Genomic DNA, 17,714 nt, shown 5'->3' with positions numbered 1-17,714 from the left:
TTCTTCCGAAAGAAATGGGAATTTTTCTTCATGGCCCGCAACATAATTAAAACGCACATCGGGTAATGGATTGACGGGTGGTGAACAGCTGAGCCATTTCCATCGGAAAATTTGGAAATTTGCAGCTCGACGGTTTTCAGCTGAAATTTTGTAATTACAATAAAATTAATTTTGTAGTAAAATATTTTTTTTGCTGTATATGTAAAGTAATTCGATGAAATTCATTTTTGAAAAATTATAATACCAAAATATTAATTAAACAATAAAATAAACAACCTGTTTGAAACGGATCGCTCGCGGAAAAGCAAATGTAAACAAAACCGCAATTTTTGTAGAACGTAAACGTACGCCTGTATCAGCTGATACGATGAAACTAATGAGAACCCCATGTAGATGAATTTTCACCACCGTTCCCGTAGTATCGTAGATTGTTCAACATCATTGCTTCAGATTTCGGTAGAATTCTTCCGCGTCATTGTGTTTCGGGCTTAAGTAATCGGATATTTGAGGTTATTTTCTTGCCCGCATCTCGCATCTGTTTTGTGTTCACAACACGGTGTTCACTTGTGCTTAGAAACATTAAAACACGCGTGTTTTTTTTGTGCTGTGCAGAACAAAATTTACTAAATATTGTGATAAGTTTTTGTGCTTTATTTGACTTTTACAAGTGACTAAAAATGGCTACTTCGCTGCAGGAGCAATTGAGGCGCCTGGCTGTGCCTCAGACTGTGGCATTGTCCGATTCGCGCTCTAAAGCCTCGGTGCTGTTTGATCGCAAGGAAGCTGGCACAAAAACGAGGCGAACCATCTTTGAAATCGGGTTATCCGGATTGCAGGAGCTCACCGCAATCAACCCCACTTTTCAGTCGTTTGAAGCTACACTCTTCAATGAATCCACCATCGAATTGGAGCGCTCTGTTGAGAAGGACGAAGTTAATACGTTGCTGGACCGCAACATCAATAAATTCCTACGGCATCTCTCACCGTATTTCTTGTTGCGCTCAACGCTCATGTGCTTAGAGTGGCTTATACGACGTTTTCACATACAAGAATATAATCGCAGTGCTCTATTGGCCTTAGCATTGCCATATCATGAAACCAATTCCTTTATATTGGTACTTCAAGTAATACGACTCAAGAAACCAGACCCAGAATGGGAATGGTTGCGTCCTTTGCAAAAACCTGGTGTACCAGTGCCAAAATCTGTGCTGCTGAATCGGGCGGCGACCGATGTGGCTTTTCTTAAATTTGTTTGTCAATCTACAATGGATGCTGTTAAGGAGTTGGACACACGCGCTAGCTCGCTACAAACTCAATTCAGCTTTTATGCCTCTGTTGTCGTAGGCGCCTTAGAGCATGCTCCTGTGGTCGAAGAATGGCATATTATCGCCGTACTACCATCGTTGCTGAGAGGTTTGCAGTCGGACGTGTTGGATTATGCTGCAGCTGCTTACATTGTTACCACACAGTTGCTGGCACGCACACAGGTTACACCCAAATTGTGTTCCGCTTTTTTGGAACGCGCAGCTGCTGTGTCACTTGAACGCTTACGCGCAACAGCAGTCTTATTTCTGGTTTTCCTCTTCGACAAACAAAAGAAGGCAAACCCCCATTTTAGTGAAACCACTTTGATGAACTTGGCTACGGAGAAGTGGTTCACCATAACCTTGGCAAATTTGGCTAAGGAAAATGTTTATGTACATGCGATTTATGTGTCACTGCTGCGAGATTCCTTAAAAGCCATACAAAATGGGCATGCAGAGTCGGACACCTTAAAAGAATTTCTTAAGCGTTTGCTAGATGAAGTGGTACTGCAGAATGATTCGGCGCAAGAGGTTATAAAGTACGTGTTTTGTTGAAAAGTAAATATAATTTATTGACATTTGTTTCCTTGTAGTGCCTTCCTTAAATCCTATAAAGCGGAATCGAAATATTTACCGGCTACAGACTCACAGGATTGCGAAATGATTGAGCTGAGTTCGGATGATGATGGAAGTAGCAGCAGCTTTCAATCCTGGTATTCAGATTACCTGCGAAAACTGGAGCGAAAATACCCAGTGGCTTTTGATCTTACAATAAAGGAGGTCTTAAGCGCCAAGTCTGAGGAATTACCAAGCCACAGCAAGGCACTTCAACTGGCTTTAGGTAACTGACACCTTTTTACACCTTCTTTAGTTTAAATTTATATCCTTAAAATTGCTTCAATATTGCAGGGTTCCGCTTGAAAACCTTTGACTCAAATGCCACGAACGTGTACGAACAAATGTATCACCACACCGCCAAAATACGCGCCTTTGCCGTTCAAACACTACTAAGCAATTTGCAAGATTACCGCGCGCGTCCACAAAATATGCAATTGCTGCGCGAATGTGTAGCCGATCGTATTGCCGATGACAGCGAATTGGTTGTAACGGAAATATTGAAATTGCCTACGAAAGACTTCGTGGAAGTATTGGGAACTGATAAAGTAGTTGAAGCTTTAATTAACATTTTACACAAAGTGCAGCAGGATAAAGAGCACTGGGCACCACTCAGAACGTTTACAGTACGCCACTTAACGAGCGCAGAAGTTTTGGAAGGCTACGATACAAACATTATACTACTGGCTCTAATGCCGATTCTCTTTCCGGATGAAAATGACGATAAGACATTTGAGGCCTTAACTGAAATACTAAAAAGTCCATTGTGTGAGAAAATTGGCTTCTTAAAAGAGCTTAAGCTGCCAAAAAAAAGTGAAGCTTTCAACGCTGCAGAATTCAAAAAGCAATTTCTCATCGTAATATCCAAGTCACAAGCAACGCCAAGAGGTTTAAGTCTCTTTCGCAGCATTGAATCGTACGGTGAACGCATATTTACCAGTGCATTGCAGTTTGCACATTTTCTGATGTTAGCAACAGCTTGTCTCAAACACGAATTGAGCAGTGCCGAAGCAGAATATATATTTTCGCAAATCCGCGTGCACTATCGCCGTTTCAATGTGCGCCAACTCGAAAGTAAACAATGGCATTTGGTCAAGAAGCGCCAATGCATACCATTGCAACTTTTCTCCGATTTTATCGCTGCTTTAGCACGTAACACACACTTCGAGCATCTCATGGAATGGGAACAGATACACGCTGATTTACGCACATTTTTTGGCATTTTCAATCTGCTCGCCGAGGAAGGCTTCAATCAGCGCAATGCGAACCAGCAAATGGAATGGTTGAAAACACTAAAAGAAGTATTCGACAGCATCTTTGGTAGCGCACAACAGAAGTTGGAGTTTCTCAGCAACTTTTACGTATATGAAAGTAATACCGCCGTTGGTGAAGATTATCCGCTGCTGCGTTTACGTGCCTTTAAACTAACGAATGCCTTGTTGAAGAACAAAAATAATAAACTGACGCTAAACAGCTCGCACGTATATCGCATCGCCACCGCATTGACTGCCGTCTCGGAGACTACGCGTCTGCAGGCGCTTGAAACACTGCAAGCACTACGAGACAGCGCCGATTTGAGTCCACATCTGGTGCACTTTGTCGACAGCATACTGGCGCGCAGCTACGAGCTTGGCATGGATCACGAGCAATTTCCGCTCATACTGTACACCATACTCAAGCCAACGCAAAAAAAGCAGCAGCCGCAAAGCCTCAAAGTGTTGCGTGAAATTGTGCAGTTAGTCACTGCTGAAGATGCGCTCAAACATGCTGGCTTCACAGCGCAGGTGCTGAAAACCTTGAAGCACATAAATGACTCAAAATTATTGGCCGACTTGATACCTTTGGGGGCGCGAGCTTTGAAAGAGGCGCGCAACGAGGATGCGCTGCTAATGTTGCCTGAACCGTACAGCACTATTCTCCAACTTATTTGCGATCGCTTTGAGTGTCAAACTATTGAAGCTGTCTTGGTGGACCAGCCGGACGCTTGGCAGTTCATTGAGCAGCTTTTTGCAGCGCACAAGGTGTTTGTGCCGCATGGCGACAAGTTGCGCGCGGTTCCGTGCGTGCTGCTCGAGGTGCTGGACGATTACATTTACGAGAGATTACCGCAAAATTACAAAATTGAATTGGTGAAATTGATTGTGAAGACGATGGCCGCATCTAACAATGATGCCGTTTTTCTTAGCGCCAATAAATTGTTGAAAAAATGTACCCTGCATTGTGCGCCACTCGTCGAAATATTGGTGCAAATGTGTCGCATCGATGCGGCAGCCGATACAAATGCCAAGCGTAAATCGCTCGCTACGCCGGTCGGCAAGCGCGATCACAAAGCGCCCAACAACTTGGTGGCGCAGGTGTGCACCGTTGCATGGAAGCAAGGTGTCGCGCTGTTGGAATTGCTTGAGTATAAAAAGAAGCTCGCTGAGGCCGAGCAACTATTGCCGCCACTTTTCGATTTATTGCGCTTCTGTTTGGAGCTGGAGGATCAAACTGTGGTGGAGTATACGAAGCAATTGACACTTTCCACTATTCTGCATTGTTGTCAACTCGCGCAGACTGCCGGCATCAAGCTGGACAAGGTGTTGCCGAAGTCGACCTTCCGCATTGATTTGATCGTGCAATGTGTGCGCGGCGCACAAAACCCGCAAACACAGAATAACGCTTTGTTGCTGTTGTCACACTGTGCAGCGCTCTTCCCGCAGCAAGTGCTCCATAGTGTTGTAGATGTATTCACATTCATGGGTTCGTCGGTAGTGCGTCACGATGACGCATTCAGCTTCCACATCATAAATAATGTCATCGAATCGATCGTGCCAATATTGGTGCATTCACAAGAGAGTTCAGCAGGCGGCGAAAGCAATACGGCTGCGCTTGTCATACCCGTGCTGAAGGTGTTCTCCGATATACTGTTGGATGTGCCAGAGCACCGTCGCTTGCCGTTGTACAGCAAGCTGCTGCTTACACTCGGTGCCGAGCGGTATCTCTGGGTTTTCCTCTGCATTGTCTTCGAAGCGCACATTTTGGAAGATGAGAAGCAAAGGCTGCTGCAGCGCAAGCATAAAAATGCCAAATCCACAACACCAGCCGCAGCCGCTGAGAAATTCTCCAAACGCTTGGAAATCTGCTTGGAGTTGACCAACACGTTGGACCCACAAATCACGCTGGTTACCTGCATAGAACTACTTGGTTATATCAAATCGTTGCCGTTTGACACGGATGATGGCAAAAATAGCAAAGGTGCAGGCAAGAAGTTGCCGCTAGCTATCGATGCGGCTGAAATGAGTCTATTCGATGTGAAGTGTCGCACCTCTAAGCAGCTGCGTCACTACAAATACGTCATCATGCAGTTTCTTTCGGGCATTTCCAATTCAAGTGAGTTTTTGCGCAAGATTGCGCTTTTAACCGAAGACGAGCAGTTGGCCATAAAACCGTACTATCAGAATTTCATCATAAAAACGCTCTCGTACGTGCCCGTTGTAAATTCAGCCATAGAAATGGCGGAGGAAACGTCACAATCAAAATTCTGGAAGGTTATTTTGCACCATCTGCACGACGTGCTGGACAATGCCATCTCACTGCTGTCACCCGACATGTTTCTCGTCGTCGTACACGGCCTCATGCAACACCAACTGCTTAGCATACGCAAAAAAGTGATTGAATTATTGATTAGCAAACTCCAGCAGCGGGATGACTATTTCGATAATAGTGATCCACAAAATTTCTACAACCTATTGCAGCCGCTTAATGATATCACCATGGGCATACTTAAACAAAAGGAGTCAGCAGCAGCTGCAGATACTACTGCGCCCTCCAGCTCCAGCTCCAATGAGTTGGTGTTCTTGCAGCAGACTGCGCTCATTGCTCTGAAACTCTTGTCGAAAATGTTTTCTCTGCAACATATCGAGGAGTTTAAGGAAATACTGACGCACCTCATTAAGGTGCTGAAAAAACGCTCGCAGGTCTCGAAAATTCTACTGGCAACTGTTGTTTTAACCATTGTTGAGATCTCTTCGAATTTGAAGGCGCATTCACTGGCTCTACTGCCGAAATATATGCCCCAAATAATTGAAATCCTGCAGGATCAGGCGAAATTGGTGCAGGATCAGCCACCGGATAATGTATGCATCGCAATTATTACAGGTAAGTTGAAGCGAAGAATATTTAATCAGATATAAAAATTCTCTAGTAAAATTCAAATGGAAATTGAAGTTTGAAAAGTCGAGCCAAGAAGCACCGAGAGATTTGGTAAATCCTAAAATACTCAGGCTGAAAAGCCCATTGTAATAACCATTGCCAGTAACTTAATTTCCGAGATTTCGCTCTCAAAGAGAAAAATATCAAGAAAAGTGCATTCATTAAAGGTGATGGCATTAGGCCAACGACAATGTTTTGTATGTTTAATTGTCAAAGTAAAGTATTGGGAAGGTAGAAAGCAAAGAATGAATTCGCCCTGATTCATTCTGGGCTGACAGCCACAAGGAAACGGCGAAAAACAAAATAAGTCAGCTGATTTATCGATACCACCTTTAACAGCTTTACCTTGGAAAATAGGATACAATTAATGAATTCGTCTTGTTTCGTTCTGTGCTGGCAGCTAGGTACTTGGACACGAGGAAAAAAAAACAAATCGGCTGATTTACCGATATCACCTAAGGCAAATTGAATATCTACGGTGGCGCAAACGCTATATGGCCCACCCTGTATGTGTCTGTGTGTGTGTATTATTTCCTGTGTTTGATTGTTTCCATTGTTTTCGCCTGCTCTTCTTCTTCACAAACAAGTATTTCCCCTTCCTTTTGCTTGTTTATTCATCCGCTCTTACAACACGACGAATTCGAAAGGCGCAATCAGTTTCTCTAGCTTTCTTGGATATCACGGAAAAAAATTACAAAAATTAAAAAAAGAAATTTCAGTTGAGCTACCTCGTATGAGACTTGGAATCACCTCGAGTCCTTTTTGTGCTGGATGTATGGAGGATGAGGTGGAATCATCTCAGCACCTTCCCTTAGCTGCCCTGCTCTGGTGGGGCTAAGATCCAGGCATCTTGGCTCCTACTTCTTTGACACGCCTGCTGATATAGCTGGCGCTGACATTAAAAATCTGATGAATTTCATCAGCAGCATAAAGCGGTTGACGCAAACATAGTCATCGTTCGTAATCCGCACGCTCCTAACCATCCCAGCACCACCTCTCCCCGCCCTCTCCCTGTATCCCATCGGTCTTTCTCTCCCGCCTCACCCCTCCATAATGGCATCACAAAGGACGAATCCTTCTTCGTCCAAGTGTGCCCGTTCCCTGGGCAACCATATCAGCCTAACCTAACCTAACCTCGTATTAGAATTGGCCACAATAGTTTCTCCATTTCATCATCGTTGTCAGATGAAGAGCATTGCAGTATTGTTGTGGTAATCACAGCTTTCTTTCTTGATTCCGTCTATGCATATAAGTACTTATATAGCCAAATTAGTTAATAACCCAGAAGTAAAAGCATAAAACCCTAAAGATACCTTCAATGCTTTCGATTTGTATTTCGGAAACTGCAGCAACGGCGACTGTAGGCTGTGGTTCAGAAGTATCATATAGTACATGCCTCTAAAGCCTTGGCCGATTCCTATTTAATATATGACTTCAAAATAACCTTTATAAATTGTATATTATCTAAAAATATTTGCTTACGTTCTGCATTTCAATCACCATTTTTACTTAAATTTAGAATTTTGACTCGATTCGCAAATTTTATTATCATTCGTGTTTATTTTTACTTTGCGATCAGCTGTTTTTCTCACTTACAAATTCTCACAAGTACAAATATATCCAGTAAAAACTTGCAACTTCCCCTCAAAATGAAGTGCCATTTTGCTCTCTCACTTTCCCCTACTTTGCATGTTTTGTTTTTTTTTGGATACATACACACCAAAATTTAATAATTTGTAAGAATTGTTCACGAACAGACCTATTTTCAACGTCGTCGCTTCACTAAATATTGGCCGGGGAAACGTGCTATTTCGGCGGGGCCAAGGGCCGAACCAGATAGATAGAGGGCAAATAAATAAGTTAGGTTCAAACGGAAATGTATAATTATAGTTATTATATTAAGTTTGAATGTGTGAAATTCCGTTGAAACTAAAACAGAACAAAAGAAAAAAAAGGAGCCTAACCTCAAAAGTTTCAAGATACCTTTTCTAAAATATTTTTTTTATAATTAGCACTTACAACCTTGTTGGATGTTTTGACCGAGCTCTTCCTCATATTTGTGGCGTACGTCTTGTTCCACAATGGATAGTCCGAAAGTTAGATATTTTTTATGGGAAGCTTTTTCATGCCAAAATTGCACTTTGAGGTTTGCACGGAGTTTCCAACTTACGCACTTCCGAATGGTAGTCACGCACCAACCCATTCAGCTACGGCGGCCGCTTTCTGTTGTAATATTAGGGACCAATTTTGTGTGGGATCAAATATATATGAATACTGAAATTATGTGGTAATTGTAGCAGCATAAAACATCCCCTATAGATGCCGTTGAAGTGACAGCAAATGGCAGGATATAAATCCAGGCTGTTCCGGCAGCGTAGAAAGGACTATCCCTAAATATCTAATGCCGAACACAACAACAACTACTGGATCAGACAGTCTACAGACAGACATTAAACGACTTTCATCGGGAGTGTTTTACCACCTTCCTAAACTGCTGATCCCCGAATTCCGTCACAGACGCGGAGCCTTAGCTGCCTTGTGAGGCCCGCGTTACGTTAAACTCCTACCTATCCAGAATCGATCTCGTCATATTCAATATATGTCCGGCATGTGAGGATACCCCGCGCGATACTATCCACCTATTTACATGCCCCCATAACTCTCCGTTGTACACCGTTTTTAGAATCTTCGGTTGGGCTTATATCCATAAATCGATAGAAAATTAAATTTTAGGAAGCTACCTCGAAGCTCAAGTCGTTAGCTATAATAGAAATATGTTTAAATTCACGTCCAAAGTCGAAAAAGTCTGGCCGGACCAGGTGCCCAACGAAGGGTTAAACCCACTAACCCAACATCCCTCTCCCTTTAAACCCAATACGTCGAAACAGCATGTTTCCTGGGCCTAACATTAGATGAGACAGGGTTTGGCTTGGCATAGGTCGATGAGCCAAATGGGTTGTTGCGTGACTACCATTCGGGAGTGTGTAGGTTCGAATCTCTGTGCATGAAACAACAAAATAATGGCAACAGTTTTTTCTAATAGCGGTCGGCGCTCGGCAAGCAATGGCAAACCTCCGAGTGTATTTCTGTCTTGAAAAAGCTCCTCATAAAAAACCATTGGCGTTCGGAGTCGTCTTAAAACTGTAGGCTTCTCCAACTATGGAACAACATCAAAACGCACGCCACAAATAGGAGGAGGAGCTCAGCCAAACACCTAACAGAAGTGTACACGCCAATTATTTCCTTGTTTTATATTGAAAATACTTACTAATATTAGGTAGTAAAAATAAAACATTTCTTATCCATACAACTCAATAAATACTATTTATCTCTCTATAAATCTCTCCGTAGGTACCCAAAAGCTCTTCGAATCGCTGCCGCTCTTCTTGGGACCCTACGTAGTTGATGTAATAACGGCCCTAAGTACGATTTCTGCTAACATCAGTGCTGATCAATATGAGCGCGATCAACGTTCCACCACCGCATTGCATCGCATCTCGACGATTTGGTCGAAAATAGCAAGTGATGTGCCCGTACGCATACTCGTACCCAGTTGTGAGAAATCCTACCGCAAGCTAATGACCGCCCACAACTACGCCGATATTGGTGTATTAATGGAACTCTTGCCTGAGTGCATCAACAAAACAGCCAGTGCTGATCTGAGTGCCGTACAAAGCGAGTTGAGCGCCTTCTTTTTGCACGCCTTAGAGTTCCGCTTGCAGGTACAAGGGAATTGTGAACGTGAACGCGTCGCCAGTACCGAAAAAGTAATTATCGAGGCATTCGTTACCTGGGTACTAAAATTATCGGAGAGCAGTTTTCGACCATTCTACCAAAAGGTGTATGAGTGGGCCTTCAAACAGCAAGCGCAACGCGAAACCATACTCACCTTCTTTTTGCTCACCAACAAAATCGCCGAAGCACTTAAATCGCTGTTTGTACTCTTTGCGCGTGACTTCATGGACGACACGGCGCAATTACTAACCGAATACAATACTGCAAAGACAACTATTGACGTCGATGTGGAGGCGCTAACTACTGACATTGTAAAAGTCATCTTGAACACGCTCTACACCATATTTCTGCACAACAGCAAAGATTTCATCAACAGTCATCGCTTTGATTTGCTCATGCAGCCATTGGTCGATCAGCTGGAGAATCGTTTGGTGCTGGAAAACGAAGAATTACAGCAATCGTTGCAATCGTGTCTGGCCCAAATGGCAGCAGCCGTGTCCAATGATGTAATGTGGAAACAGCTGAACTATCAAGTGTTGATGAAGACGCGTACAAATGTGCCGGAGGTGCGCATATTATCCTTTAATTGCTGTTTAGAAATTGCGCGCAAATTGGGCGAAGACTTTACGTCACTGCTGCCGGAAACGGTGCCTTTTGTGGCCGAACTGCTGGAAGATGAAAATCAGCGTGTGGAGAAAAATACACGCAAGGCCGTGCAGGAGCTCGAGAACATACTCGGTGAATCGTTGCAGAGTTATTTATAAGTTGTGCACAAAATAACTTTTGAACGGCGACCATTGTGTAATAAAATATTTGATAAAAAAAGAGATCGGGAAAAAGTTATTAATATTATATATATTAGGCACTTTTTTTAAGCTAACTTCTGTCAGTTAAAGCTTAAAATGCCAATGTTTCATGGCTCAAATTATTAAACGTCGTAACGGGATTTGTAGAAATTAGAATCCATATTTTCACTAAATAAATTTCGGCTATTCAAGTTTTATTACTTCATCAATACAATATTTGAGATTCAATCAAGGCGCGTTCATTAAAAGTGGTGGCACTAGACCAACAACACTGTTCTGTACGTTTGATTGTCAAAGCAAAGTGTTGAGAAACTAGAAAACAAATAATAAATTCGCCTTAATTCATTCTGGGCTGACAGCCACATGGACACGGAAAAGAAAAAAAAACAACTCAGCTGATTTACAAACACCACTTTTAATAGATTCGTCTTGGATTAAATTTTTCATAATCAAGTTCAGAGTTTACGTCAATCAAGCTCTTTCTAGTGAGTAACATCAATTAAATTTTTCAGATTCTATTTTCTTCTTTTTCTTGATTGGCGTGATAACCGCTTACGCGATTTTGGTCGAGTTTAACAGCGCGCTAGCCGTTTATTTCTTGTGCGAACCGATGTCAGTTAGACACACCAAGTGAAGCCAAGTCCTCCAATGTAGAGGACGTCTTTCACTTCCTCTGCAACCACCAGCTACCGTATCGAATACTTGCAGAGGCGGAACATTTGTATCCATTCGAACGACATGACTCAGCCAACGGAGCCGCTGGATCTTTATTCACTGCGCTATGTCTATGACCTCGTAAAGCTCATACAGCTTGAAAGTATAACTATTTTCCGCAGAATCTTTCTCTCAATTACTCCAAGGGGCGCCTCATCGGATATTGTCATCGATTTATATTTTCCAGGTCTAAAGCCACACTACTGAGGTTCAATCAGTTGGTTGATAGTGGGCTTCAGCCTTTCACACAATATGCTCGCTAGTACCTTATAGGCGATATGTGGAAGACTAATCCCGCGGTAATTGACACAGATTGCAGAATCACCCTTCTTATGGATTGGGCAGAGCACACTTAAACTCCAATCGGCAGACATGCTTTCCTCCGATCATATTTTGCATACAAGACTATGCATACACCTTACCAGCTTTTGGGTGCCTTGTTTGAATAGTTCAGCCGTCTGTCCGTCAGCTCTCGCGACTTTTTTGTTCTTTAGCTGGGTTATCGCTATTCTCACCTCGTCATGGTCGGGTAGCGAAACGTCAGTCCTGTCGTCAGCGATTGGGGTACAAGGATATTCAAATTTAAGCACGCTCTGAATGTTTGCAACAAAAAAAATTGTACTTGCTTGGTTCCGGGTCACTCTGGAATAAAACGCAATGAAATTGCTGATGAGCTCGCCAGGACGGGGTAAATACATATTTGGGAGAATACTCTAAGAATTACCCATTGGGAAGTCATACAAGAACTCTGACAAGACAGAGTGTAGATTCTGTCTGGAGGATAAATAAACCACGGAGCATATCTTGTGCAACTGCATTGCCTTGGCAAAGACAAAACCACACATCTTTCATCGCGATCAAATGGATCTGCAATTAAATCAAGAATGCTCGTATTGCAGATATGCTGAAATTTGTCCGCAAGGTGGGAAATTTAATGAAAGTATTTGGCTTTCAAACAATTCCCAGCCTAAGACAGAGAACATCTAGCTTGAATAGAACTTGATGTAATGCTTTTAATTATAGTACTGCCAGTCAAAATAGGTATTAGGTACAAAAAATCTTTGCGGTCGGCCATTGGGCACACTGCAGATTAGGTTAGGTTAGGTGGTAGTCGACCAACTCCCTTAGATCTTACAGGTTCGTTGTGATGCCACTAGGCGACACGGTAACCTCATTTATTTTTCTTCGTGAAAACATTTTGTGGATCCTATGAAGGATTGGTGCCATTCCCACGCCAGACAGTTCCGTAAGAGAATTACAAAAATATTTACACTGCTCTGATTTTAACTAAGGCTGGACGATTGCAAAGGAAGTACTCAAATGTTTCTTACTCTTCATAATCTCTGCAACTTTTGCTCTAGGAATAGAGAGACAGGATAGATACAGTATGGGTGGTAAGACTGAAAAATAATTTTGAGGTCACACTTCCGCGAATCTTTTAGATTCATTGACTAATCTTAAGAGTTCCGGAAGAGGAAGTGTATAAACTTTATCGCTGCCCAGATCATCGCAGCTCAAAAGCCTGAGTCTGATTCTAGAAAACGTCGGACAGCTACAGAGGAAATGCTTTGCAGAGTCCTCATTCTCACGGCAGAATAGGCATATTGGGTCACCAATGATTCCCAAGGTAGCCATATGCTGACCACAGGTGTTGTGCTCTGTGATTATACCCACCAGCACCCTCGGGTCCTTCCTGTTTGGTTCTTTGACAAAGCTCTTGGCTACTCTGCAGAAGCCCAACTCAGACCAACGGCTTCTATGGGTAGACCTCATGAAGTCGTCAATCCAGCATTTAAATTACAAAAAAATTCATGTTTGGGTCATTTTAAGTGTTAACGCAGACTTTATTCGTTTGAATATTTAATTATTATATAGTACATATTTATATTTTAATATTAAACAAACACTCAAATAATTATGGGCGGTAGGTATTGTATCTGTAGAATAGATAATATCGTATCCTGCCGATGCCTTCTTAATTTAATAGTATTTCAACATACACGTACATACATTCTTTATTCGGCAAAATATAGAGACGAACGCAAAAACGTTGCAAACATGGACACATAATCGGGCAAAAGAAAGCCCTTTGGCCACATAATTTTTTTTTTATTATCTGGCAATTTGACACGCTTTGCCATTAAACTGCTAATGTACGTAGCCAATATTGTTGATGTGTGCATTCGATTGGGTGTTGTCAGCGGTAGTCTTATCCTCTGGCAATTCTGGATCCTCGCGCTCCTCCTCCTCGTCAATAATGCTAATGTCACGAAGAGATGGCCGATGACTGCGACGCCAGCCTGCAAATTGAAAATTAAATGAAATAAGAAAAAAAGAAAATAGTACTTGCAGGGCAATTTGGAGTTCATGTGTGTGGAATGTATGGATGTGTGTAGTATGTACGTAAGTTGGCGCAAAACTAATCATCCATTTTTTTTTATAATTTTTAATAAATAAGGTGGCGCAAAATTAATCATCCATTTTTTTATAATTTTTAATAAATAAGGCGGCGCAAAATTAATCATCCAACTTTTTTTATAATATTTAAAAAATTAAAAATAAATGGCGCAAAATGAATTATCAATTTTTTTATAATATTTAATAAATAAGGCGGTGCAAAATTAATCATCCAATTTTTTTAATAATTTTTAATAAATGAGGTGGCACAAAATTAATCATCCAATTTTTTTATAATTTCTAATAATTATTAATCAGCCATTTGTTTTACAATTTTTAATAAATTGACCCAAATTAATCATCCAATTTTGTTTTTGAATAATTTTTTAATAAATAAAAAAAAATAAAATTTGAATGTTGGAAATCTTTATTTTGACCTTTATAGCCTGGACAGACTTAATCGGGATTAACGACTTAATTCAGAATTATCTCAGGAATTAGGTGCAACTAATGCGGAGTGACAACTAGACTTAATTCTCGTTATTTCGGCAATATTGCCGAAAAAATTACAGCTAATCTCTTTTGTGACTGAAAAATAGCCAAACTTGTAAGTAGAAGAACGAGAAAGACCAAAAACAATCATTGCAGCATTAAAATTCTGGAAGCACAACAGGAGTTACTATTTCGTAGTATTTGCGTTTTATTTTTTAAGTTTAAAAATGCGTTTTTAATATTTTATATGATAAGTTGGCGATGAAAAAATTGTCGGCCCGATGGGTGCGGCGATTGTTCACGAAGGGCAATAACCGGATGCGGTTGTTAACTTCGAAGCAGTGTTTGGATCAATTTAAGCGAGATTTGAAGGAATTTTTGTGTTGAGTTGTTACCGTTGTTGAAATCTGAATTCATCATCACATCACACCAGAAACTAGGCAACAAACAAAACAATGGATTTCTCCCGGTGAATCTGCTCCAAAGAAGGCGAAGACAGTCACATCGGCCGGAAAGGTCATGGAGATGACTTTTTGAGATGTGCATGGATTTTTTAGAAAGTTATTGGACCGCTTTCTCAAAAAATTGAAGGAGACACGGCCGCATTTGGCGAAAAAGAAAGTGCTGTTCCACCACGATAACGAACCAGCCCATTCATCCCGAGCTGTCGCCGCCAAACTGCGTGAATTGCGTTATGAATTGCTGCCGCACCCCAGTATTTACCCGATCTGGTTCCCTGCGACTTTTTCTTGTTCCCTAAGATGAAGAAATGACTCGCGGGAAAAAAATGTAGTTCAAACAAGGAAGTCATCGACGAGACAGAGGCGTATTTTGGAGAGTTCGATAAATCCTATTTTTTGAAGGAGCTAAAAAAATTACCGAAGCGTTAGGAAAAGCGTATTTTTCTAAAAGGGGACTATTTTGAAAAAAAATAAAATAAAAATTGAAGAAATGTTGTTTTCATTTCTGACCTCCCTCGTAATAGAGCATTTTTGCCGTAAATATTGCTATTAATTCCTAATGGGAATTTATAAAAAGTACTATAAATCAAAAGGCTAATGTAGTAACTACGTTTGTGTGTAATTTTTTTTTTTAAATTCGATCCACGCACTTAGGCACTATAAGCAAACATTTCGTGGTAGTAATGCAAAGTCTGCGTTTAACACATTCGAAATTTCATTAAGTTTTTTGATATTGCGGAGCGGTTTGAGAAATACCAATTTAAGATTTTTTAAAAATATTTTGTTTGGTATCAGGGCAGCTAAAACTTGTATTTGTTGCCTGTGGTCCATGTTTTAATAACAAAACTATCCAATAAACAGCTGTTCACTAATCCGCATAACAACCGGCTATCACAATACAATTATAATCGGAATTAACAGCGCTGGTAATCCTGATCAACGCTACCGTCCGTCTAGGTTATTACGCGCTTCATTGCTTGTCTGTTTATCTGCTGCAGCTGTCTAGTTCGCAAGTGTCAAATATGATTGACGTACGAAACCGCTTGCAAAATTTATAAGTATTCCACCAGGGTGATTAATTTTGCGCCACCTTGAATGCACTTACATATATAACACGTATGGAAATGCTTACCTTCCATTACTTGTGGTAGTTTGGTGCGCGTCAGCAACCGCGGCCCTGAAATGGTGATCAAAATGGCGGCCAGTGGTGCTGTCAATATAATACTTAAAACGCAAAGTGTCTGCACAATATACGCATAACGCTTCTCCACGTCGCTAGCGCCGTCGCCTAAATTGCGAAAAGCGACCGGTGCAAGTGCTGCCTGTACAGTGGCTTTCGACATCCACGAGAAGGCGACGAAGAATTTCTCTTTGGTATTAAGTCGGTCGCCGAACGCAATGCCTACCGTACAGCAGATGCGCAGCACAGCGGCAATCACAATGCAGGATACACCCAGATACACGATATCGCCATCCAGTTCATCAAACTGCGACCGCAAAGCAAAAACAAAACCAAAAAAACAATTTATAATTCATTTCTTTTTTTTTCAATCTTTTGATATTTTTTGTAAACACTTCTTCATAACTCTTTCAAATTCACCTACTTACCTTAATAGTTGCGCCAGTAATACTGAATAGTATGGGTTCGAATAACATCCAAATAATTTCAAATGCTGTCCCCACCGGATTATCGTCCGCCTCCCAGCCTTGTTGGCACCAGAAAAGGTTCGAGATGAATGCCGAAAAGACGACCGCCAATGGTCCGGCGCCTTCGTATTCAAGCTTTTCGCTGCCATAAATGGCCACTAAACTGCCAGTGAATAACATTATGGAACGCAGTGGCACCACATATTCATCACCCTTCTCAGGGAAGAAGCGCGCCACATAGCCCCAGATAACACCAAATGCCAAACCACCAATAACGCAAACAGGTGCCTGCGAAATCTGATAGCCAATACCGCGATCTGAGAACATGATGCTGCCTATGATGCCGAAGAGTGCGACGGACAACGCATCGTCGATGCCCGAAACTGCGATGATCAAAGTGGGTATACCTTTGGCTACGCCATAACCCTTCGAGCGCAAACGGATGAGACATGGCACAACAACCGCTGGGGAGACAGCGGCAACCGCCGAACCCAATAGTGCTGACCAAACCCAGGGCAAATTCAGCAGCCAGTGTGTTGTAAGCGAAATAATGACGACTTCCATTCCCCATGGAATAACGCCGAGTTTGAGAATCGTTTTGTAGACCTTGCGAAAAGCATCTGCTTCCAATTCGAGTCCAGCTCGAATAAGTATAATGGTGAGCGCAAATTTACGTAAATGCGCTGTTACGCGGCTAAAATCTCCATCCAAATGTACCCAGCCAATATTCTGTAAGGACGAAAGAAAGCATTATTAGTATTATTTTTTTTTTTTTATTGAGGTGTTTTATGGACTTTCTGTTTTTTATTACATGAGACCATAGAAATATTAGATTTTAAAGGCTGCTATGAGGTTTCGGTAGTCTAGCGAGCCTGCCATCTCAGAGGTTGTAGGTTTGAATTCCACGTAAAGCACGGTCCTCGCACTTTTTCAAATTTACCTCCTTTCCCTATTTCTAAAAATAAAAAAATAAAAAATCTCATTCCTCAAACCCAAAAACTTATCCTTTCCATCCTTACTCCCGCGCAATAGTCAGTGCATTGCGGCTGCTAAAACAAGCAAAAACAAAGAAAATCACACAGTTACACATTGCAAGAAGTGGGGTCAGCAATAGCAAGCGGGCAACCGCGGTAATAGCGCAGACACACCACTTTAGCGAAGTCCTCAACCATCTGTGCAATCCTTCTGCAAGAAAAATGTGACACACAGATGGCGCTCCAAGCAGAAAGAAGGTGTTGTTCCTAAGCAACGACAGCGGGGCATTCCCACTACTTAGGACTGAAAGCGGCAGTCTAATCCTACCCTGTCAGAAACCAAATAGATTAACGGAACGCAAGACAAGTCTGGTC

General features: G+C 41.8%; 2 protein-coding genes across 6 annotated transcripts in view; one reads left to right on the top strand and one right to left on the bottom strand.

Moving 5' to 3' along the window:
- The first annotated feature begins 512 nt into the window (after positions 1 to 512).
- LOC128862854 (HEAT repeat-containing protein 1 homolog) lies at positions 513 to 10,868 on the top strand. Its single transcript, XM_054101636.1, has 4 exons — positions 513 to 1,843; positions 1,898 to 2,145; positions 2,214 to 6,059; positions 9,465 to 10,868. The coding sequence occupies exons 1-4, from the start codon at positions 678 to 680 to the stop codon at positions 10,610 to 10,612; spliced, it is 6,408 nt and encodes a 2,135-aa protein (XP_053957611.1). The 5' UTR covers positions 513 to 677; the 3' UTR covers positions 10,613 to 10,868.
- A 2,305-nt stretch (positions 10,869 to 13,173) lies between these two features.
- LOC128862802 (sodium/hydrogen exchanger 9B1) overlaps positions 13,174 to 17,714 on the bottom strand; it is a 70,914-nt gene continuing 66,373 nt past the window's right edge. For all 5 annotated transcript variants that reach the window (XM_054101551.1, XM_054101552.1, XM_054101549.1 and 2 more), the window contains 3 exons: positions 16,327 to 17,094; positions 15,851 to 16,205; positions 13,174 to 13,668 (listed from right to left, as the gene is read on the bottom strand). In XM_054101551.1, the coding sequence (XP_053957526.1) occupies positions 13,517 to 13,668; positions 15,851 to 16,205; positions 16,327 to 17,094 (1,275 nt within the window). In that variant the 3' untranslated portion in view covers positions 13,174 to 13,516. The remainder of the gene's footprint in view (positions 13,669 to 15,850; positions 16,206 to 16,326; positions 17,095 to 17,714) is intronic.

This window comes from Anastrepha ludens, chromosome 5 (assembly GCF_028408465.1).
Source record: "Anastrepha ludens isolate Willacy chromosome 5, idAnaLude1.1, whole genome shotgun sequence".
NCBI lineage: Eukaryota > Metazoa > Arthropoda > Insecta > Diptera > Tephritidae > Anastrepha > Anastrepha ludens.
Note: the sequence above shows the minus strand (reverse complement) of the source record. Positions and strands in the feature narration are given on the sequence as shown.

Excerpts from the sequence above, each read along its gene's own strand:
- LOC128862854 (XM_054101636.1), top strand. The coding sequence starts at position 678 with ATGGCTACTTCGCTGCAGGAGCAATTGAGGCGCCTGGCTGTGCCTCAG. Across the intron at positions 2,146-2,213 it reads GGCACTTCAACTGGCTTTAG|GGTTCCGCTTGAAAACCTTT; the intron begins GTAACTGACACC and ends TCAATATTGCAG. Across the intron at positions 6,060-9,464 it reads ATGCATCGCAATTATTACAG|GTACCCAAAAGCTCTTCGAA; the intron begins GTAAGTTGAAGC and ends ATCTCTCCGTAG.